General features: G+C 45.0%; 1 protein-coding gene and 1 long non-coding RNA gene across 6 annotated transcripts in view; both read left to right on the top strand.

The window, feature by feature from the left end:
• Nucleotides 1–4975: 4975 nt before the first annotated feature.
• Nucleotides 4976–14556, top strand: LOC133216693 (uncharacterized). Its single transcript, XR_009726699.1, has 3 exons — nucleotides 4976–5374; nucleotides 9860–9965; nucleotides 14232–14556. It is a non-coding gene; the product is annotated as an uncharacterized LOC133216693 (long non-coding RNA).
• A 346-nt stretch (nucleotides 14557–14902) lies between these two features.
• The window catches only part of NCOA6 (nuclear receptor coactivator 6), a 29978-nt gene continuing 21799 nt past the window's right edge, over nucleotides 14903–23081 (top strand). For 2 of the 5 annotated variants that reach the window (XM_061361647.1, XM_061361649.1), the window contains exons 1-6: nucleotides 14903–15095; nucleotides 15201–15475; nucleotides 17265–17420; nucleotides 17972–18094; nucleotides 19249–19377; nucleotides 20105–20920. In XM_061361647.1, the coding sequence (XP_061217631.1) occupies nucleotides 15241–15475; nucleotides 17265–17420; nucleotides 17972–18094; nucleotides 19249–19377; nucleotides 20105–20920 (1459 nt within the window). In that variant the 5' untranslated portion in view covers nucleotides 14903–15095; nucleotides 15201–15240. The remainder of the gene's footprint in view (nucleotides 15096–15200; nucleotides 15476–17264; nucleotides 17421–17971; nucleotides 18095–19248; nucleotides 19378–20104; nucleotides 20921–23081) is intronic. The other 3 variants (XM_061361646.1, XM_061361648.1, XM_061361650.1) reach the window with 2 other exon arrangements.

Raw genomic sequence — 23081 nt, 5'->3', positions numbered from 1 at the left:
GGGATCGTGACTGTAATGCAACAGGTCCCCTTGCCTTCGCTGTGCATGAGTGTTGTCACAGTATCAGAGGAGAACTTACTTCTTTGAGTCATTGTATAATATTTGAGTTTGGGAAACCCTGAAGCTGGTCATGAATCTACCAGCTTTTTCTGTACAACACCTTCCTTTTGAACATGCTGTCATATGAAAATGCACATAAATGTAACCACAGTTTTGGTTGTCCAGTCTTTCTCTGTTCTGTTTGTGAACGATGAAGCAACTTAAACAGTTCTCTGTGTGTTGCACACAGCCCTCCTTCTCTTTGGGTGACACTGAATTAGGGTGTCATTTGTTTTGCAGCAAAGCTTCAGAATCCAAACCAAGTCAGGGTCTGCTCATGGAGGGCTCCACAGACACAGAATGAAGGGATAGATCAATCCCCCCCAAATCTCATCTTGTTCATGGTGTACAAAGGCCCTCAAGACCTAGAAATGTTTAAGCTACACAGGATGGACCCGGACTCTGCAGGGAAACCCCTAAGGATGACCTTGCAAAACACACACAGCAGCAGTGATGGGAAACACGGGGATTTTCTGGAAGCCACACTCGGCTCTAACTGTGCCAGAGCGGGAAACACAGGAGGCTTTTGGGGAAAGCAGGAGGAGGAGGAAGCTGAATGCAGCTAGGTACAGAAATGTCTCCTGAAATAGAGGAAAGCATGAAAGGAAGGAGGGGAGAAAGGTAATTCCCAGGTACTGAAGAGCTATTCTCTCGGCTTCCTTTGTTTCCCGCCTGTCTCTGATGGGAGCAGCTTAGGGCCGAGTGGGGAATATCCACACCGATACAGACAGAAACTCCCCGACAGACAGTCGGATATGGGGAATGTTCCTCATTACCACCCCTTCGACTGACACCCCATCACCTTCTCTGACTCCTCTGCGGGTCTCCTGGGATCCGGGGAAGTGCTTTTCTCCCATCCATAATGCAATAGGGAGGTGTTGGCAGTGGGGTCCCTGCCCCAGAAACTGGGGAAGAGCAGGAAAAGGCACCAAGGGAATGATCCTTTGGTGAAGAGAAGCTCAGTGCTCATCTGTCAGCAGGGAGCTTTAGAGCTGCAAATGCAGAGGAAACACGCAATCTGCTCACAGCTTCCCACACACCAACAGCATTTAATTATCAAGATAAGTCATATACTAACCATGACGTTCATTGTTTTGGGTCCTTTTATGGAATGCATTGCTACGGCAGTTTACAAAAGGAGATTTTGTGTGTGTGGTGAGCTGTAGTGACAAATGAGCTGTGGGATCATCGTATTGACAAGGTTTCATGGAATAAAACCCCATTTTCCTCTTTCTGCATTGTCCATCCCACAGTGATCTGCGATGAGCACTCAGTCTGGCTGGGAGGGCTGGAGCCACCAGAACTGACCCATAAGGGATTTCTGCAGGACCAAAGCCTTTATTTTCCCCACAAAGGACTCCTGGTTCTCTTGTGAGCCTGAAACAGGCATTGCCATGTGTGTATTGTCCTTAACCACTGCCAGGTAACAGGGTTCTGCCGAAAGCAGGGAGGAAAACAGACATTTGTGCAGTGGCACCACCTTCGTATGCTCATTTATTGCTTCTTGTATTAATAAAGGCTTGAGGTGAGCCGAGGGCTCTGTGAGCTGTTCTGGGGGACCCCCCCCCGTGTGCCAAGGGGTCTCTAGGCAGCAAGCACTGCCCGCTGGGCCTGTGTGGTAACCAGGTAAAGAGGCTTTTCATTAAAGCCGGTCCCTCTCCGGGTTCTCTCCCACCTTCCCAGCGCAGCACGAAGTGCAGTCTAATTCATCGATCGTTACGAAGCCCGAGCCCTCCTTCCAGAGTTCCTCTGGTAAAACTCCTCTGATTTACGAACCTCTTTCCCCAGCAACCTCCTACAAACACTTTAATTACTGTTTTGTGTGGAACTCCATCCAGGAAACGCTCTTTATTCGCTACGGAAGCGCCCGCTCGCCCCGCAGCCCCTGGGGCTCTCCTCAGGCGGGAGGACCGGCCCGACCGCGCTCCCACCCGTGCGGGAAGGAGGTTCCAGCGGGGCCGCTCCCGGGGCGGGCCCAAGGGGCGCTCCCCGCCGAGGGGCTGCGCGGTCCCGGTACCGGGAGCCGGTGCCCGGGGAAGGGCTCACACCAACACTCCCCCCGCCCCTCACGGCTCCCCGGCTCCGCGCGCTCGGACGCAGGCGCGCGCGGGCGGCGCGGGTCACGTGCCGCGGCGGCGGAGGGAGGCGGCGGCGGAGCGGCGCTGGGTGTCCCGGTGTCCCCGGGCCGAGCGCGACACCCCCGTCCCCCCTCCCCCTCCCCTCCGCTCCCCTCCCGCCCCGCGCCTGCCCGCCCGCGACACCGACCCCGCGGGCCCCGCTTGCCGAGGCGGCCCCGCGCTCCTCGCGGCGGCCGTGGCGGAGGCGGCGGCAGCAGCAACAGCAGCGGCGGCGGCGGCAGCGCCAGGTGAGGGCGGGGCGGGCTCTCGGCGGGGCCTTTCCGCCGGCCCAGGGGGCGCGGGGACCCGGCGGCCGCGGCGGGCGTGACAGAAACGGAGGGGCGGAAGCGGCGCCCCGGAGGAGCCAGGGCTGGCGGCGGCCCGGGCACGGAGCAGGCCGGGCGGCGCGGCGGGAAGGGGCAGCCGGGCCTGGCCGAGGAGCGGAGCGGGCTCGGGCCGGGATGCCAGGCCGCGGGGAGCTGGAGGCTGCCGGGGCCCGCGGGGAGCATGTCAGCGGGCAGCGGGAGCCGCGGCCTGGGCCCCAGTGCCCGGTGAGCCCGCCCGGCCGCGGCCTGCAGCCTGCCCCCGCCTGCTGGACGGAGCTGCCCCGCCGAGGGCTGCGGGACCGGTCCCGGTTCCCCCGGCGTTTGGATCGCGCCGTGACCTGTTAGAGCCGGAGACAGGCCCGCGGTCGAGGAGAGGGGCGCTGGGCCGCCGTGCTGAGGGCAGCGCTCGGTTCCCGGGGAGGGCAGCGCTGCCGGGCCGGCCGCGGGCAGCCACCGGGGCCCTGTCAGCAGCGGGAGCGTCTTTGGGCTTAGGACGGTGTTTCTGATTGTAGTTTCTCAGCCCTGACCTCACGCGGGCGTTTGACGTCTTTGTACGATGTCAGCGACAACGCGTTGACGTTTCCCTGAAGCCAGGCTTTTGTTTGAGTGCCTCGGTGGCTCTGAAGCAGCCGGAGGAAGGCTGCTCACGTCGTTCCTTCGGCTTCATTTCTGCACCTACGTGTAGAGCCCTTCGAGGTTCCGATTCCTTCAGGGAGTGGGAAGCCGGGAGCTCTTCTGTCGCTACCTCGGTGTGGTTCTGAAAGCTGCGAGCTGTAGGGTTGTGGTGAGCTTTGTTCATAACCCATCAGCTTCCTCACACGCACGCCTGTGCCCGTGCCCCGAGCTGAGACCTGCACCAAATCCTGTCTCATTTGAATTTTATTAGAGGGCAGCCAGTGCCTCTCACTGGTGTTTGTAGTTAATGTGTGTCGTAGGCTTTCTGGCTGGTTCGTTAGCTAATGCATCTTCCAGTGTTTCCGTATGAGAAAACAAGCTCAAGAGAACACACTTTGCGTTTTCAGAAAAGGTCGCCAAGCACAATAACCACGAGTTTTTGGCTTTAGCAGCTCTTTTCCAGTTGCAGGAAGTGTTCCTGGCTTTTCTGTGTGTCTGGTGGGGAGAGAAACAAAGGTCTCAAGGCACATGTCCAGAGTGGCTGGGTTGACAAGCCTCAGGATTAAGGAAGCTATCTGCAAGAAATCTGGAGAGGGATTTTGGCAAAGGCCTGTAGGGACAGGACAAGGGGGAATGGCTTCAAGCTGACAGAGGGGAGATTTAGATGAGCTCTTAGGCAGAAGCTCTTCCCTGTGAGGGTGCTGAGGCGCTGGCACAGGGTGTCCAGAGAAGCTGTGGCTGCCCCATCCCTGGCAGTGACCAAGGCCAGGTTGGACACAGGGGCTTGGAGCAAGCTGCTCTACTGGAAGGTGTCCCTGCCCATGGCAAGGGGTTGGAACTGGATGAGCTTTAATGTCCTTTCTATTCTCTGATTCTGTATTTTGGACCTATGGAAAGGTATTCCATTAGGTCTCAGATTTTGGCTGGGATAGCTCCCAGCAGCGCTCTCCAACCACTGTCTCCAGAAATCCTGTTCTTCTATTGGGCCTGTTCTTCCACAGGGCTTAGAGGGAGGCATGGTTTACAACAGCCTTCCAACTGATGCAGTAATTGTGCATTATTCTAGTAAAAAAATAGGTATTTCCTTGAAGTGAAAACCAACTCAGTGTGGGGAAACTTGAGAAATACAGCCTTCCCCTGGGCATTACTGAATTGTCGTTGTTTTCACTTGTCAATGGCAATGATTTCATATTTTTTGATACCATATTGATGGAAGCTGTAGTTACAGCCAAGTTACACAGACATACTAAATTGGTTTGCAGTGGCAGGGGGTTTGCTGCTAAAGATGTTGAAGAGTTTTTGTGGCTATGTCAGTATGCATTGCTGACAGTCAGATTTTATAGGTTGCTTGCGTACCTCTGGTGGGCATGAGGCATAAGGGGTGTCTGGTTCAGAATCATAGAATCACAGACTGGGTTGAAAGGGACCTTAAAGCTCATCCAGTTCCAGCCCCTTGCCATGGGCAGGGACACCTTCCACTAGAGCAGCTTGCTCCAAGCCCCTGTGTCCAACCTGGCCTTGAACACAGGCAGGGATGGGGCAGCCACAGCTTCTCTGGGCACCCTGTGCCAGCACCTCAGCACCCTCACAGGGAAGAGCTTCTGCCTAAGAGCTCATCTCAATCTCCCCTCTGGCAGATTAAAGCTATTCCCCCTTGTCCTGTCCCTATAGGCCCATGTCCCAAGCCCCTCTCCAGGTTTCCTGCAGCCCCTTTAGGCACCAGAGCTGCTCTAAGGTCTCCCCTTAAGAAGCCTTCTCTTCTCCAGGCTGAACTAGCCCAGCTCTCAGTCTGGCTCCAGAGCATCAACCTGGCCTCTAGATTTGCTTGAGTAGGTCCATGTCTTTCTTGTACTGGGAGTCCTAGAGCTGAATGCAGCATGCCAGGTGGAGTGTCACAAGAGCAGAGTAAAGGAGAAGAATCCCTTCCCTTAACCTGCTGGTTCATGGGGTCTCTGTGAGAAATACCAGCGCTGTGGTGTAAGGAAGGTGCAGTGAGGAGAACACCTGGTGGTGTGCAGACCATTGACCAGCAGGACTTAACCACATGTATTGCAAACACTGCGTTCAAGCATAAACTTCTTCCCTAATGCTGGGCCAGAGCAGAAGTAATGGGAGAGCATGTGCTGTGTTGAGAGAAGTTAAGTGACAAAAGTGGAAGGAGAAATAATCTTACATGACATGGACTTGAGGCAGGGAAGATGCATCCTCAGACTCCAGGTGAGATGTTTTCCACGTGTCAGCCAGGTGACCAATTTGCCTTTACTTTGCTGAAACTGTGGATACTATATTTTTTGTCTTGACACTGCCGTGAGCTATGATGTCCCCTCCAGAGCAGATTACTGATGTTCTTGGGCAGGACCTGTGCATTTTGGCCGTGTAGTCAGTGTGTTCCTTAGTTCATATATACTGATTGCTGAAGGATTGACCTAACCCGGTGTTTGAAACTTACCTAGTTTCTTGTCCTGTGTCTAGTGTCCTGGCTAATCAGAACGAAGGAAAAAGTCTTTCCAGTGATGCTGTTGCAGTTGAAAGTGCATCTGAGTATTGGATTACACAGGAGGGTAATAGTGAAGGTTTTCCAGAGGCCCTGGAGCCTGGGATTTCTCTCAGTCCTTTGGGTATTGGGGGGTCATTTGTCACCCAGCGTGTACTCTGTCATTGGTGCTGTCAACAGCATGCTGCCTGCGCTCTGAATAACTGATCAAAATGGCTATTGTCCTAGTTAAAAATAGAAGGAAGAAGTGAGGTCTGTCACATATATTTTGTAACTTTGCGGTTGTGTTACGGTGAAGAACCCTTCCTTATGTACTTGGGGAAAAAAGAAAGGCAACCAGCGCGTGTCACGGTGGGTCTGGTCTGGGATGATGGGAGGATGCGTGCAGGGGACACCACAGTGGGAACCAAGAGGACAGTTGCTGCTTCTTCAGCTAGAATGAGTGTTCTTGAAGCATAGCCCTACACAGGGATTGGGATCAGATCTGTACAAAACTTGAAAAGTTGGAATAATGAATGGTGCCTTGTCTAAAGTAATTTGTCAACATGTCGTCTACTAATTTGGGACAAAAAATTGCTTATACTGAGTTGCTTATGTGGGAGCCTGAGCATCAGGTTTGATGGAGGAAAGGGGATTGATTTAGTTATTCCCACCAAAAGATGCACGTGATTAAATTTTCCAAGTCCTATATGTATCATTTTAATGTTATAATTTTTGTTCTCTTAAAACTCAAGCTGGCCCAAAGGGCTGCACAGCTGGTGTGAGATTGGGTTTCCCATCATGGTTTCTGGATAGCACTTACAAAGATTGGATTAAGCCTCTGTTTGCTCATACATGTGTGTAGGCGCATGCTCACAAGCCTTCCTCCTTGCTGGATGACACAAGGAGAACGTGAGGAGTTATTCCTGCCTTGCTTCCTGATAAATTCAAAGGTTTAGTGTCTGTGGTGACATCTTTTTTCGCATCAGTGAGTGGAGAGCATGTGAGAGGTGAGATCCAAGGCTTGCATTGGCAATTGTGGCAGGTCTCCTTCCCAGAGAAGTTGAGGAGCAAGTAGTTAAGGCAAAACCATGGCCAGGTATTCTAGTGAGGCTCAGTTAAGAATAGTACTGGACAAGAAATGGCACCTCATCTTCTGGCTGCAGCACTGGAAAGTGTTCCTTCCTGGGGTTTTTACGGTGCTCTTTCCACCCTTGTAAGCACGCATTGCTACCTAGTTCTGTTTCATCCTAGTTTTACCAGAAGGTGCAAAGTTGATCCGTGGTTAAGAGTAGCGGGGGAAATCAGTAACACTTTTGAAATGTGATTCTTCCAAAAACCCAGAGCAGCACAGAATAAGCTGCAAGTTTTTATGGAATCAGCAAACTCTCAGAGCAGTCCCGATTTTTAGCAAAAGCTGTACCTGCTTGTGTTAGGTGAAGATGTTGTGGTCAGGGGAAAAAGTCTCATTATCGAGTGTCTTACATCAAAGGAATTACTTTTAAGCTGTTTGTTTTAGCTTAAATCTTTTCTTCGTATTTTATAGCATTTAAGGATTTTTAAAATGGCATTGAAATTTCCTAGACTTTTATTACCAGTAAGAGGAATAATAGTGCAGAAAACAAGAGGTGCAATTTCTCAGGCAAACCACAGTTCAGAGCTAGTACTCACAAGAACACCTGGGCTGGTTGTAGGAGCATTTCTGAAGCTCAGGGGGAGAATTTGGTGGTGATGGAGTGCCTATGGGGCATGTCAGCCCAGCAGGGTTGGTGGTGGTTAAATTCAGCTTCAGATAAAAAGCTTGTTGCAACATAAACAATGAATTGGTTGCTTCTCAAAAAGGAGTTTTCTCAGCCTTTGGAAGGCGAGAGAAAATAGAGTTTCCTGGCAAGATGCATCTGATTTCAAACAGCATCTCATTTTACTTGTTTGCTAATTGCATTGAGGGGTCTTTGTGAAAGATTCCATACTGTGAAGCTCTATGTAGTATTCGTCTCTTAGCAGCTGTGGTGTATTTCTTCCAAATGGAAATATCCTTAACACGTGAAATTAACAGTTCAGCTGATGATTGATCAAATTTTACACCCTGGAGGCTACAGCTTCCAGAAATTGCTGATTTCAGGGTAACCTGTGACATGGGGAGAAGACTGCTGGCCTTCCTGTGTTGATACCTGGGCTGCTGCAAGTGGGGTTTCTCCATTGCTAGCTCGGCTGCAGTTGAAGCTCATTCTGGAGTTACCATCTTGCTTTTTAAAGTAACCCTGATGATCTTGTCAGCCAAATTCTGTTGAAATAAGAATTAATGGCTCAGTGGAGACGTGTCCATTGCAGCTTGGCAGAAGTTGTGGGGTTTCAGCAAACCAGTGTTCTACTAAACCTGCTGTCAAAATACATCAAGATACCACTGCAAAAGGTCATACGCATTACAAGCTGTAATTTTCTTCTTGTTGGATACACTTGGCTTTAGGTGTTTTGTGCTTGAGGGCATTTTGAAGATCTCTATCAGATAGCTTATTGTAATGAGAGTTGCAGTTAATGTACTGACGTTGATTAGTTATTTTCCTTAACCAGGTTTGGTATTGTCACATGGGTGGAGACAAGCAGCAGCTTGTTCTTTCCCATAGCCTGGGCTGACCATCCTGTTTCTTACTGGAGCTTGCTTTGGGCTGCCTGCCTCTTACCTGGAGCCAGTGGATGTCCACAGAGCATCACTGTGGTGAGGGTACTCACCTCCACTTCTCTCTGGGAATGGAGAATTGGAGGAACAACCCCCCCTCAGTTCCTTGCACCAAAGAGTTCAGATGATTTTTGCCTCCAGTTAATCACCCTTCAACCAGACTTGACTCTTAGCCCAGCCTTGCCAGGGCACAGATGATTTGAACGGGGCTGAATTCTATCAGCTTTGAGACCTTCTTTTAAGCAGCTTTTACTGGGCAAGTAAGGACTGTCCTTTGGCATGAGCTCTTAACACAGCTTTGGAGGCAACCAGCCAGTTGTTACATGACTCAGTTTTAGGCTGTCTAAAGTAGTCTGTGGAACATCATTTTATAAAAAGGGTGAAAGAACAGAAGTAATGCAGTATCTGCTATGGAATGTGATTTTCCACATAAAATCGTTTTGTAAATGGTATTAACATTTCAGATTCTGGGTTTTGGTTTTGCTTGCCCGCTGTGTGTCAGGTCGTGGTGTTTAGGCAGGTTTATCTGCTGCTGCAAACAGCAAAACTACTGCTTATGATTTTAGCTACCTGGGTCTTCCACTTGGTACTATGCTTTATACTGCTTTTTGAATTACAATGTCTATTTAGAAATAAAAGAAGATACCAGAGATTGAAAAGCCTTAGATGACTATTAAAAGAGCTGCAAAGCTTATATGACCTGATTTGCTGTGAGTGTTCCTTCCTTCCCTTCAAGTTGCTGGGCTGGTGGAAGTGCAGAGGCTGTGGCACAGTGCTAAGGCTTTTAAAGTGATTTTATTTTGTTGCCTAGATAGAAGATAGCAAATTTCTGCTTCATCTTTGAGTCTTTTTCCCTGTTCTGCTTCCCCAGTTTGATTTTGGGTAATTCCCTTCCCCACTAAGGAGCAGGCTGGCACCACTGCAGTAAATTTCCTTGAAAACCAGAGATGTTACTAGAACTCATGTTGATTTGAGGGGCGGTGTTTTGTTTTCACTGCAGCCATTAGCTTTACTGCTGCGTTTTCATTACCCTGAGTGGTTTGAGTGCAACTTGATGAGACTGTGAACAGGAGCAGGTTCTGGGGCTGGATTCAGCTCCCTTTGTTGGCCACCTACAATAAAAATGTCCATCTGAGATGGTTGTGCATGCTCATAACGTGTTTCTGGAGGGAGCTTAACCTGAGCTGCTTTAGGCGCCCACTTAGGATGAGCTGAAGTGCATCCTAGTTGTGCCAGCTTCTCTTTTCTGAAGATGAATTCAGTCTAGAAGAGTTTATCTTGACTTAAATATATTAGTGTAGATAAAACTTGGCCTGTTTAGGAGATTAAAATGTCATTTCTAGCCAAAGGGAGTATTTCATCTTTTGCCTGTCATGAAAGGTTATTTTTTCCAGATCCTCAATTTTTTGCTGTTAATATTTGAATATAATAACATGTACTAAGGAGAGAGTTGGATTTGGTGCAAAACTGCATCTTAAAAATCAAAGCATTTAATGATATGCAGTATTTTTGTTATGTCATTTTCTGATGAAAAGTGATGGTTTTCTTTCAGGATTACATTTCTGGGAGTTGCTGTTCAACCATGTTTGCCAGTCTGGAATTACCTGAAGACCTGTTGCATGCCACAAAGTACTGAAGTTGTGGATTTTTTTTGGTAAGTAAGATAAGCACATGATGTACCTGCATATTTCTTGTTCTGTATATAATCTCCTCCCATCTGTCCTGCTTATAGGTCCAGGCCTGTAATGTTTGTGTGTGTTTGAAGAGCTGGCTGCAGACTTCTCAGTCTGCTGTAGGGGATTATGGGCATTTGCCACAGCTAAGACTATGTTTCACGGTGTTATCCCTCTTTAGAGCCAATATTTGGAGTTCCAATTACTAAGTTTTGTCAGAGGAAATTTTATTGCATGTTTAAGTTTATTTATAGGTGTTACCATAGGCTGGTTTGGGTTGGAAAGGACCTTAAAGATCATCTAATTCAACCCCTTACCATGGGCATGGAGTATTCTTTTGTATTGTAACAGGGATTCTTAGCCTTATTTAATCTCCTTGTGTAACAATGTGACACGCATGGAGAATGTCTTTAAAAGTCTTTTGGGTGTATTTTTGCCCGAAACAATTAGTCATTTTAGTCTGTGTCATAGAATGGTTGTGTGTTTATAGGTTTATTCCTTGGTCAGGTGTAACTAGGACCACCAGGCTAGGCAACAAAGCAGTTGAAACAGTTGTATTAGGATAATACACCTGGGAAATTGTTGCCACTGCTATCAAAGGCTTTTTCTCCTCACTGTGAGTTCTGGATTCTCCAATGGACTTGATTGCAGTCTCATCTCTGGGCTGTTTTTGCTTTCTCTTTCCTGTTGCAGCTCTAAATGCTGGCCAGTGTGAGGATGAGGACCTTGCTCAGTGCTAACTCCTGCCATCTGCTAGTGAAGGACATCAGCTCATCCTCCCTTCTTCTCTCCCCCTTTCCAGTGTTTTGTGTGGTTTCGAAGAGTACTTTCTCATGCATAGAGCAGGATTTTAGTACTTTTTATCTAACTGGGCTCCCTGTATATTTGTTTTGAGGGGGTGCATGTTCTAGTGTGACATCAGTTGTGAAAGTGTTTGTTCTGAGTTGCTCGAAATGTATAAACAGCTTGTAAATCAATAGGCTGTGTCACAGAAAACCTCGGATGAGCTGTTACACCAAGCCTTGGTTTGCTTTACTGTCTGTGTAGTGCAATGGCTAGAAGAAAGCAACACAAAAGGTATCAAGTTCTGTTTAAGAAACCAATTGACATAACCTTAAGTTTGGATCAGTTGAGTGGATCTTGGAATGGGGATACCAAGATACCTGTTTGTTTTTTCCCCTTGTCTTTTTTAACCCCAGAGACCAGCACTTCCATGTGGTGGTGCTGGCACTCCAGAGCCTGCTGGCTTTCCCATGTTCAGCTGCTCCCCAGCTAGTGACAACTGGATGTTACAGAATTCACCCTAATCCTGTCTCTCCCTGGGATTTGACAGGATTTTCCAAGCATTGCTGATCACGTGGCACTGGATTTGCCGTGCAGGCTTCCTTTTCCTGTCAGGGCTGTTGGTGGGGGCAACACATGGCATGACACATGGTGTCTGGGTTCCCTGTGGGATGTGCTGGGACCCAGCTGTCTTATCAGCACGGATCTGGACTGTGGCATTGTTGTTTCCTACATGAATTCTTCCTTGGGAGAGTATCCATAGAATCATTGAATGGTGCAAGACATGTAAGAATTCATTGTGCACATTTTAGTTGGCCTAAACCCAACTAATTTAGTTGGTTTTATCCATATGCCAAGCATGTCTGGGAGCCCCAGTGTCCGACAGCCCAGGATGGACCCTATGTCCTTCGGTTTGGACATCTCCATGAGCTGTCCCCTGCCACCCCCTGCCCCCATATGATAGTGCAGGTGCATTCTGGTTGTTAGTCTGTTGCCTGGCTTCTTATCACCGTCTCTCTGTCTTCAATAATGTATTTTTAATATTAGACTATACTGAACAAGACCAACTTTATAATAAACAGGCATAACTTTTCCTGCTGCTGTAGCCTGCCCCAGGCCAGATTCATGGGCAGGTGGTTGCCACGTGGTAGCACTGGACTTGCCCTGGGTTTCCAGAAGTGGCTGTGTAATGGGAAATACTAAGTTGGAAACTCCAAGAGGGTGCAGAGGCAGGAATGAGGCCACATGTGTTCTGTGAATAGAGGATGATGTTCAGAGACCTTTTTGTGCTGCCACATGATCATGAGTGCTCAAGTTCATGAAATGTGCTGTGTTACGCAGATCAATTTGAGTATGGTTCTTACTCTTCAGGGGTACTCTACATCCCACTGGGGGTGCACCTAGTTCACAGGAATTGTTAAGCAAACAGAGTTTTACCTGTGTATGCTTCTGCTAAAGGCTTTCTGTGTTTATGTGGAAGGGTGTTGAGCAGAGGTACACACTGATTATGGTCATGCGCTGCCTCCTGATTTATGGAAGTCAACCCTAGAAGCAGGAGATTACAGAATTAGGGCGAGGGATGCAGCTGGGATTCATCTGGTTTCAGATGGATGGCGTGCTGTGCTCTGCCTGAGGAGGAAGCTTTCACAAATCATTATTTTCTCCTGTCGTACTTGAGATAAATTACACCTGAATATAGGAATGGACTAAACTGCGTGTATTTGACAGGGAGAGAGGGAAGATGGATGTAACAGAGATCCTTGAGTATCATATGAAGAAAAAATGCAAAGGTAGCTGTACTTACATGTTCTTGTCCAGAAAGGAAAATTTAAAGCTCAATCGTGGAGGTTTTTTTTTCCCTTAACTCAAGTTTTTTCTGCAGTTCTGTGATTTTCTAAGTCAAGTGAAACAAGGCCTGTGGTCCTTTGGGATTTAGTAAGCTCTGTTTTAATAGCGGTCATGAAGGGCAATAATGTCAACAAATCCTGACAGATTTTGGCATGTTGAAGTGAGGTTGGTGGAATGTGGTCTAAGCTGCAGCATTTTCATGGAGTCTTTAAAACTGTAGTTTAAGCAGTCTGGGTGACTGCTGCTCTTTCACAGAGAAGATGGATCTTTCAGAAACTTCTGGTCATAAAAAGATTTGAAACGTTTGTCTTCTTACAGAAAAATCTGTATTTCTTTGGTGTCAGGGATTGTCAGGAGTCCTCATGTTTCTTGCTGCAGGTGGAACACCCCATCCCCTCCAAGTAGTTGTGCTTTTTCAGCACCTAAGAGCCTGGAGCTCTTAGGTGTTGAAATACATGGAGTTGAGATTTCTCTCCCTGCAAATCTTACTCAAGATTTTTCAGATAAGTAGTTTTCTATTGAATTTTCTTCAAGATACAGTGCTTGTGTTTCACAGGATGCAGAATAGCTGTGTCATTAAAAAGATTGTGTAGGACTCCCAGCATCTTTCTCCCTGAAGTCAGTGTATGTGTAATGAATGATGTTAAGAATGCAGAAGGAGAAGGAATTATCTTCTGGCTGGTGTAAAGCCAGTTTTGGTTTGGTAAGGAAATTCCCTGTCCAAAAAATTAGTGTGAAAATCAATTAAAATGCTTATTAATTGTCATTTCTATTCCTGGGCACCTGACATGGACCTTAATGGAGGTGCCAAATACTCAGACCTGTAATGTAGAAACAGACCAGAGCATCAAAGAGTCTGGCGTCAGAAAGATTTGTCTCCATGTTCACCTCGTAATGAATGTTTTCAATTTTTATCTCTGTTCCCCATCATTAAAATTTCCATGGTAATGAGTAACTTATGAAAGCACCATGGAAATCATCAGAGGCTCTGAAACATTTTTACTTACTTTGTGTTGCTTGTGAGACAAAATTAGCTTAGTTAATCTGTGTTGTGTTTGGGAATGAAGGCCTGATGCTGAAGTATGAAGAGAGTAACTATATGTAAAATAGGTGATTATCCATTAGTGCCATTTAGCCTGCCTATTGTAGGGTTGCAAGGGAGCACAAAAAGATGTGTTATGTAAAATCACAGTAAGTGTGTGCATAGAGACCTGACCAAAAGCTGAGGGTATTTTGTGACTTCCAAGTTGTAATACTGTCCCTTCAGCAACTTGATGCAAGTGTGCCAACAATGTAGAGTTGAATCTAAGCTTGTCTAACATAGTTATGTATTTTTATTAAGAAAGGCTGTTTTCTGGCCCATATCTGCAGCTCACCTTTAATCTCAGAGTTATGGCTTTGATTTATGCTGGGAGCTTGAACCCCTGCCAAAACCCCAGGCTGTATCCTGTTCAAGGGGATATTGTCCCACACTGAATGCTTTGGGTGGGTTGAGCTGAATACTGACAGCTTTGGAGTTACGAGGTCCTGACAGTCCTGGCTGTTGAATTGATTTGTTTTTGACAGTGGTGGTCAGGAACAGGTCCCTTTTATGGTTTTGACATGGTTTTAATCTTTTAGCAGTACTTAAGAAGCTCTGAGTGTGAGAATGGAGGTCTCATCTGGAGGAGTGAGTGCCCTTGTAACGGCTTGTGGTGGAGTGGGAAAATGTGTATCTTAACTAAACATTGCTCACCGTAGATGCAGGAATAGCTTTTACCATGGGTTGTGCTTCTACACACATAACATCTTAGATTACTATCAGTATGCCAAGTAAAATGTATTGCAAAATCTACACATCTTAGAAAGTAAAAAACCATCAGGTGTGTATGACTTGATTTACTGGATTCATTCTTGTCCAAGCTCAACAGGGCCATGAGGGGAGTTATAGGCTAGCACCGAAGGTTCTAATGTGCATAAGTAGCTGAAAACACTGACATCTTTACAGTCTTTTAGAAAGAAGCCATAGTATGCCTGAGATTTCCCTGGATGTGAGTAAAGTATTTGTCAAATGCTGAATTTCTCCTGGTAAAAATGTGCTACAGCATTCCTACTGCTCTGCTGGACAGAGGAGTTCTATTGCATTTGCAGTTCCTAAAACTAAATTGGTTATTTTTTCCTGTCTTTCTATAATTAAAGTAGTGTTGTGAGTCTTAGAGCTGCCTGGCAGTCAGGCACTGCATACCAGGTACTTGCTTGTCCTCTGGACCATATGGAGATGAATGCAATTGATTTTTTTTGTTGTGTTGTTTTTTTCCCCTCTACCTTTCTTTCTACCTGACTGTCACTTAGGTCAACTGGAATACTTCTCAAGTCACCTGCAGCAGAATTCTGTAAGGAAACCAATTCTGTTTGTTCTGGTGGACAAACAGCTCGGATACTGCCATGGCCCCCATTTTCAAAGTGACACAGTTTGTCTTGCAGACCCTAGCACTGGGTCACCCGGTAGGTTTTTCCATCACTTATCTTGTGAGCCATTGAAAGCAGTTGTTACTGTCTTTAGACACTTAACTGTTACACTTACTGTAATTCATTTTTTTTCCTACCAAGCATCATCTGAACGTCTGACAGGCTCCCTTTGTTGGAAACAATGGTTTTGGATGGTCTGCCTAACTTAAAGGATACATATGCTTCCTTGTACTCCTCAGCTATGGAAGACTTAGAGGTGGATTTTGATTCAGGACTGGAGGAAGATGAACTGAAACAGGAGGCTGCTCCTGAGGATTCCACGATCTTTGTAGCTTTTAAAGGAAATATAGGTGACAGAGACTTTGAGCAGAAACTAGATATCATACTGGAGAATGTGCCTGGCCTTTTACACATGGGTAACGTACCTTCTTCTTGTTCTTCAGCTGTTCTCAAAATGTTTATTTGCACAGTCAGGGTGCTTGCACAAAGAAATGGGTTATATTATTTTCGAGTTATTTAGTTTGTAATAAGATTTGTTGGTGGTGCATTTGGGAGCTGTTCTTCTCAGAGACACAGAGTACAAGTTTCTACAGCTGTTTTGTTGTTTAAGACTGATTTCATTAGTGAGTTCATTTATTCCTGTTCCATTCCCATGCTGAATTTGTTGTGCATTTTTTCTGTTTTATTTCCCTTCATTACACATGATATGTTATATTCAAGTGAAACCAGGCTTGTCCACACCCAAGATGTTTTTTACTACCAAACCCATGCAATTTAAACCACTGCTTTTCATCTGAGAATAGGTCCACTCTCAAATAACTGTGTCAGTTTAAGACATTACTGTCCCTTTGCTGCTACACTGACATACCTACCTGACTTCTGTTTTCTGATGGGGGACATGGAGTGCTCTCATATACCCCTGTGTGCCCACTGAGCTCTGGGGTGTTGTAGCAAGTGACTGATAGCAGGCTTTTGGGACAGTAACATCTTCCACCACCATATCTAGATCTGGACAAAGACCTCTGTCCACTACCTGAGCATCTTTACAAAGGGTCTTACAGTGATTACTTAGAGCTGCTCAGTTGTGTGGTCTTGCTTGCTGAAGTACCATCTTCCCTAATAGACAGCCTCCCTTAATAAGGAAAGATGCAGTGTTGTGATGGTTTGGAGGTTTTACAACTATTCTTGTCATGTTTCCAGCCGAAAATATGTTATAGGTTGAAAGAGGATTAAATTTAATAATATCATTTCTGTAGCAGCAGAAGGGATTTGATGAATTAGTTAAGGACAAGAGATTCCAAAACAGCAGTGAGTTATCGGCATTCTTAAATGACACATGCTTCTGAATGAAAAGGTTAACAAACTCTTAGTAAATGTGATGTTGCAGTGGGAGAACTGGCTGATTAAACTTTGGGTCAATGCTTACTGTTTTCTAAAGGATTTCCTTTTCATCAAGCTAGAAACTGGAAGTTTATAAACCTGTGTTAGAATGTTTTTAGTTATCCTTAAATGCATTTTGTAGCAATAATTTAGTTGGCTGCCACTTCAGAGAAGTGCATCCAACATGAGTGCCCAGCCTTTTTACTAATTTGACCTGGAACTTTTAAAACAATTGCTTCTACATTGAAATGCTAATTTGTAGAATAGGTGCTCAGAAAACCTGCAAATTGGTATTTTGCACAACTTTAATATGTTTCTTTTTCAGTGGATTAAACACATTTATTCAGAAAAACTAAATAATGTGGTAGAAATTAATGAAATCCTGGTTTCACAAGCTTTTTCATAGCATGTATTTCCAGAATGAGGATTTCATTCTTGTAGTCAGTTCTGTCCCACATCCATCTACATCACTAACAGATTAACTAAATCAGTTTCATTAGATATTTTCTTATCTTTCCAAAGTAGTTCATCCACAGAACAATTCAGTTTTTGAGTGATATTATCAAGTGCTTGTGTTGGCTGTTGGGTATCAATTGGGTAGTTTTCATATTGCTGATTTGCTGATTGGAAGATACCTGAAGTGATCTGGTCATCACTCAACATCTGCCTGTACTGGAGATGCCTCCTGTACCTGAGACTAACCACTCATCATTTTCAAAGCCAAATAATTGTTTCCATGTTTTCAGTTGTGCTTTTTCCCCAAGTTATTTCATCATATGCATTGAAAACTGCCTTTGCCCTGACTCTGACCGTTCTTCTTTCAAGAATCCAACAAGTTAAAACTGCAGAAGATCGAGCCTTGGAACAGTGTCCGTGTCACCTTCAATATACCCCGGGAAGCTGCCGAGCGGCTGCGAATTCTGGCTCAGAATAATAACCAACAGCTTCGCGACCTGGGAATTCTCTCAGTTCAAATTGAAGGTATTTCACAGCTCATCTGCTTGCAGAGGCAGTAAGCTAAAATGTCAGTATACTCATGAAGTGGTTCCATGTCCTTGGTTAATCTTGTAAAACTTCTAATTTAGTCATTTGGAGAGTGGATGCAGTGGAAAGGTAGCTCAAGGCTTTTATTCTTTCAAGAACAGGATTAACGATAAAAATGATAGTTGAACATGCTCTGAGCATCAGGAAACGCCCTGAAAATGGTCTTTAAGTATTAGCTAGCAAAATGTGCCCAATTCATTTTATTTTCTCCTAATTGTTTCATACAAAGCTTTCTCAAAACCAAGTTTTCGGTGGATTTCACAGTTAAAATATCCATTTTGCACAGTTGTCCAATAGCACACTCAGGCTGAAACCAAGGGCATTTAATACTTTTCATGGTCTTCCTTTTTCTTACAATTGAAATCCAGAAGATAAGTGTAATGCGATGCGTAACTCCTTCTAAAGTGTGCCGTGCAGATAAAATCTGTTCTCTGTATTCTGCTTTTCTGTGTATCATTCAGTTCACCCAAACTGTCCATTACTTTCAGGGGAAGGTGCTATCAATTTAGCTTTAGCTCAGAACAGAAGCCAGGATGTCCGAATCAACGGGCCCCTGGGAGCAAGCAACTCAGTGCGAATGGAAACAGGGTTTCCCATGCAAGGGGGACAAGGTAAATCCATTTGGTTCTTGCTTGTTTGGCTTTATCACTTTGGAATTTGTTACCAAGCTAATCATAAAATTTCATTGATTATAGCAGCTGTTGTTTTCCAGAATTAATTGCCATTTTAATGAATGTGAGTTCTTTCTATACTGTCAAACCATGTCTTACTTTATGTAAGCTAAATAGATGTCTGCATTTTGTCCCATAAGCACTGGAGTAATTGGTTTGGGATTTTTTTTGCATAAAGACTGTTAAAGCAGAAGAGTCTAGTAAGTGAATTCATAGAATCAGAATGGTTAGGGTTGGAAGAGGCCATAAGATCATCTAGTTCCAACCCTTTTACCACAGGCAAGGATACTTCAAAATGTGCACAAATTATTGCAGTTTTCTGTCGTGAGATTAAATATAAGCCTTTATTCAGTGTGCAGTAATAAACTATTTTAGATTAAATCCATTATCATTATGGGAAGGAGAGGACAGTCATTGTTAGTCTCCCTTTATTTTCCCATAAACTTTTTGTGGGGCTGTTGATGAGGAGGAATGAACAGAACATTTTGCCTCTGTAGAAGGCTGTTGAAACAGCAGTGAAATCATTGTGCTTGACAGGCAATGTAAAACATTTAAAGAAAGGTTTACTTTGAAAGCAGCTGCTCTTCACTGTGACCATCATGAGTTTCGGGTCCTGCCTGCAGGTCAACAGTATGGCTGTAAACAGTATAATACAACCAACAGGTCAACAGTATAAACCGTTCTGTAAACTAGCAGCCTGGGGAAGTGAAACATGGTAAATTTTCTGTCTTACACCACCTCAGTTACTTTCTACTGTCAGGTTATACAAAACCCTTAATATGTGTATAACTTTGATAGTCTTGTCACTTGCTGACTTTAGTGGCAAGTCAGACTCATATAATTCTTGAGTCTGTAGTGTTTCCTTCTATAACCTTTTTAAAGATTTTTTGCCAAAGGAAAAGCTTCATCGTGACCTTGTTTGTTTTATACCAGGGAATCTAAGCTTTCAGACAGAAATTATGTGTCCTCAGGTTATTTTGGACAAGCAAGAAATGTTTTATTATCAAATATAATTTTTTCTTCTAAAAACAGCCTGTAAATCTTCTGTATGCAAAAAATCCAAGACTTGATAAGTTTTATCTTTATCTTTCAAGGTTTGATAAGAATGAGCAATGCAGCAGCTGTCATGATGTCCCAGGGTGGAAATGTGCCCTCCTCTATGGTGGCAAGTGGTGCTAGTGCAGAGCTGCAGCCAAGAACACCTCGGCCATCCTCGCAGCCAGGTGGTAAAATCTAGCCACAGTCCTGACCTGAAAATGTTCTGGAATTCTGTTTTTCAGCACACAGGCATGAGTGTGTGCTCATAGGAGTACTCCAGGATTGTCCTCGGGTATTACCCCTGCCCTCTCTGAGTGTTACTCTTTCTGTGGAACCCTCCCTGTCCCCATCTGCAATCTGGTACAGTGTGTCAGTTTGGGTGCCTGTTACGGCCCCAGCTTGCTTGGTGGGTTGTTCAAATGCTTTGAGTGTGGTGTTTTTACAGTAGAACTGTTGTGAGCGAGCTTTATGTTTAAATGAAGGTAAGAGGATTGTGTGAATGAGTTGGATGTCTCCAGTAGGAAGTAAATGGTTCAGTTTTAGGTAATCCTGCAGTGAGCAGGGAGTTGGACTCAATGATCCTTAAGGGTCCCTTCCAACTCTTCTGTGAGTATATGATTCTAAGCATATAGAAGGCTTACATTAGACTGCTGCAAGAAGCGCTGTGGGGCTGTCATGCTTTATTGTAGAGGTTATAAATTGGTAAGTCCTGGCTTCTCAGGATTCCCAAACGTGTTGAAAGCTTTTAGAGCATTGCTTGTTCTGTTTATTGGCAAAATTGGAACGCTGGAGCATGGGTTTTTATGCAGAGTAAGCAAATGCAAGCAAACCATTTACTCTTTTGCATTTTGGGGAGGGTTTTGTCTACAGTAGGTTATTTTTTTTTTTTACTTTTCTTTGCTATTTTAATAGATGCAATGGACCCACTCTTATCTGGGCTAAATATCCAGCAGCAAAATCATCCATCTGGATCTTTAGCTCCCCAGCTCCATTCAATGCAGTCAGTTCCTGTAAACAGGCAGATGAACTCAGCCAACTTTCAGCAGCTACAGCAGCAGACGCAGTTGCAGACACGTCCTCCCCAGCCACATCAGCAGCCACAGCAGGGTATTCGACCTTCATTTACTTCACCAGCACAGGTTCCAGTTCCTCCTGGCTGGAACCAGCTTCCTTCTGGAGCGCTTCAGCCTCCTCCAACCCAGGGAGCACTGGGTACATTGACAGTAAACCAGGGTTGGAAAAAGGCCCCGTTGCCTGGACAAATGCAGCCGCAACTTCAAGCAAGACCATCTCTAGCAACAGTACAAACTCCTACTCATCCTCCACCTCCATATCCTTTTGGAAGCCAGCAAGCTTCCCAGGCTCACTCAAACTTTCCCCAAATGAGCAATCCTGGCCAGTTTACTGCTCCTCAAATGAAAAGCCTTCAGGGAGGGCCCTCACGGGTTCCTACACCACTACAACAACCCCACCTGACCAACAAGTCTCCTGCATCCTCTCCCTCCTCCTTCCAGCAGGGATCTCCTGCCTCATCTCCAACAGTTAACCAGCCACAGCAGCAGATGGGACCAAGGCCTCCCCAGAATAGCACGCTTCCCCAGGGATTTCAGCAGCCTGTCAGTTCTCCTAGTCGTAATCCTATGGTGCAACAGGGGAATGTACCCCCCAACTTCATGGTGATGCAGCAGCAAAACCAAGCTCCGCAAGGTTTACACCCTGGTTTAGGAGGTAAGAAGTACTGAGACCTTCTTTTATTTTAAAAAGAAAAGAAACATGAAATGGCTAGAACCAGTGTTGCTGTTAGTTTTGAAAAGATCCTTTGAAGGACAAAGGCATAGGTTGAGTATACAGTGGCTGTGGGTGATGTGGCATCAGCATCACTTCGTTTCTGGTACCTGTCTCTATCTGGCAGTGTCACTATGATAACCTAAATATACACTCTGGGCTACAGCAGAAGGAAATTGCTGAATGCAGTTGCTGGTTAAGACTGCCGGTTACCACCTTGACAATTCTTCTGTTGCTTTTAAGCAGGTTCAGGCTATTCAGGGATGGTGTGGGGTTTTTTGGTTTAGCTTGGGGTTGTTAATTGGGGAGGGTGAGGGGAGGAAGATTTTTGAGAACAAGAGCGTATTAAGAACAAGTGAAGATTCTCTTTTCAGCTTCCTCTGTCACCATTTACATTTTCTGCTACGGAAGTGAGGCATTATTTTGCATCTTCCTTTCTAATTTGTCGATGTTTCTTCTTGACCCTGTCTTTATTTGTCACCTCTTCCTTCAGATATAAAAGAGGAGAGAGCTATTATTGCGATGCTGTTGTACTCTTTGTTCTAAAATTAAGAGGTCAAGCGGTGTTTTAACATCCCCTTTGGCTGTGTTGTCTTTAGTTTTCTCTTTGGACCACTCACATCTTTTCCTTACCACTCCTAGAATTCTTCTCTAACAGTAAATTTCATTTGCCAGTCCCAAGATCTCTTTTGTGTCCTTGGTGGTTTTTTCCCCTTTAGCTTTTTGTAGTTCTGTGCCAGACTTGCATCACTTCTCTCTGCTCACTCTTGTTCATCTTTCTCTTGGATGGCTGCTCTCAGATACACATACACAAGCTCTTGCTTAAGCCTCTGAAATATTTGCTTTCTATGAGAATATGAGCCATATTCTTTGTCCACCTAGACACACCTATATGTATACTCTTCTGTCTTGTATTCTCACACTGTATGTCTGAAATCTGTCCAAAAAGCTGTAAGGAATACCTGTTTCTTGGTCTGCTCATCTGGACAAGCTGCTTGTTTTTCACTATTTGTACCATGAGTTTCATTTGAATTCAGATGAATTGTCTCAGTTTCAAGGTTCTCCTCTTCCAGATTGTTCTTAGGCTCTGTCAGTGCCCTATACTTGGTATATCTTATCTTGTCTCCATCTGGAAGCAGTTATTTATTATTTATTATAGTCACAATTCCCTACACCTCATCAGCCATATGTCTCCATCAGGAATCATTTCCTCTAGGTAGCATAGCTATGACCTCTAGATAGTATAACCTCAGCACTCTTCCTTTCTAAATAAACCTACTACAAACAAAACCCTACTTTTTTTGAGTTAAAAATGATACCCCAAATAAGCTATCAAAGTACATTATTTGGTCTCACTGTAGGATCTTATTGCTAAAGACAGGAATCCTGCTGTGAGCTATATCCTCATATGCTCTAAAAAGACAGAATTCTGCTGGTTTCAGCAAAGCTGTGTTGCTTCCACTTGCTGAGGCTTTTGCCTGGCTTCTGTGCATGCTCATTCCTTGCTGCAATTTATATGTTAATCAAGTTGTAATTAATGGTGCTTTCAGGTTTTAAGCCATCTTGCCTTTAAAGGCTTGGTGTAAATGAATACATTCAAATTCTTTCCATTTCACCTAGTTCATTCAGTTTATACTATATATGGAATAGGCCAAGTTAACACTTCTTCTCAGTTCAAGCATTCCTATGTACAAAGCTTTCCTAAAAGTTGAGCAGAACTAAAACTAGGGCCCAGTGATGTGATGTTTCAAGAAGCGTTTGTTGCGTAGTTGCAGTTGGTTGTTTGACCTGTAAACTTGATTATCTTGAAATATTAATGACAAACCTAAGACCAGATTAATTAACACAAGCAATACAAGTAGGTGTGCTAGAAAGCTGTGACTGTAAAAGGAACCAAAGTCAAATTCTGGCAGTGTATCATGGGTCAGAAAAATAAGGGAGGACAGGGTTGCTTCTAGGTCTGTGGCATCATCTATTCAACAGTGAATTCAAAAGAAGTGGGTTCTGTTAAATCCATTTATGCTGCTGCTCACGTTGGTAGGTAGAGGGAAGGTTTTGCTCTCTGTCCCAGGGCAGTGGTGACATTTAGATATGTCAAAGTGAG

This window comes from Neopsephotus bourkii, unplaced genomic scaffold (assembly GCF_033783945.1).
Source record: "Neopsephotus bourkii isolate Nb327-2 ecotype Australia unplaced genomic scaffold, CSIRO-AGI_Nbou_v1 NB_1060, whole genome shotgun sequence".
Lineage (NCBI taxonomy): Eukaryota > Metazoa > Chordata > Aves > Psittaciformes > Psittacidae > Neopsephotus > Neopsephotus bourkii.
The sequence above is the reverse complement of the archived record's forward strand: the minus strand, read 5'-3'. Positions and strand labels throughout refer to the sequence as shown.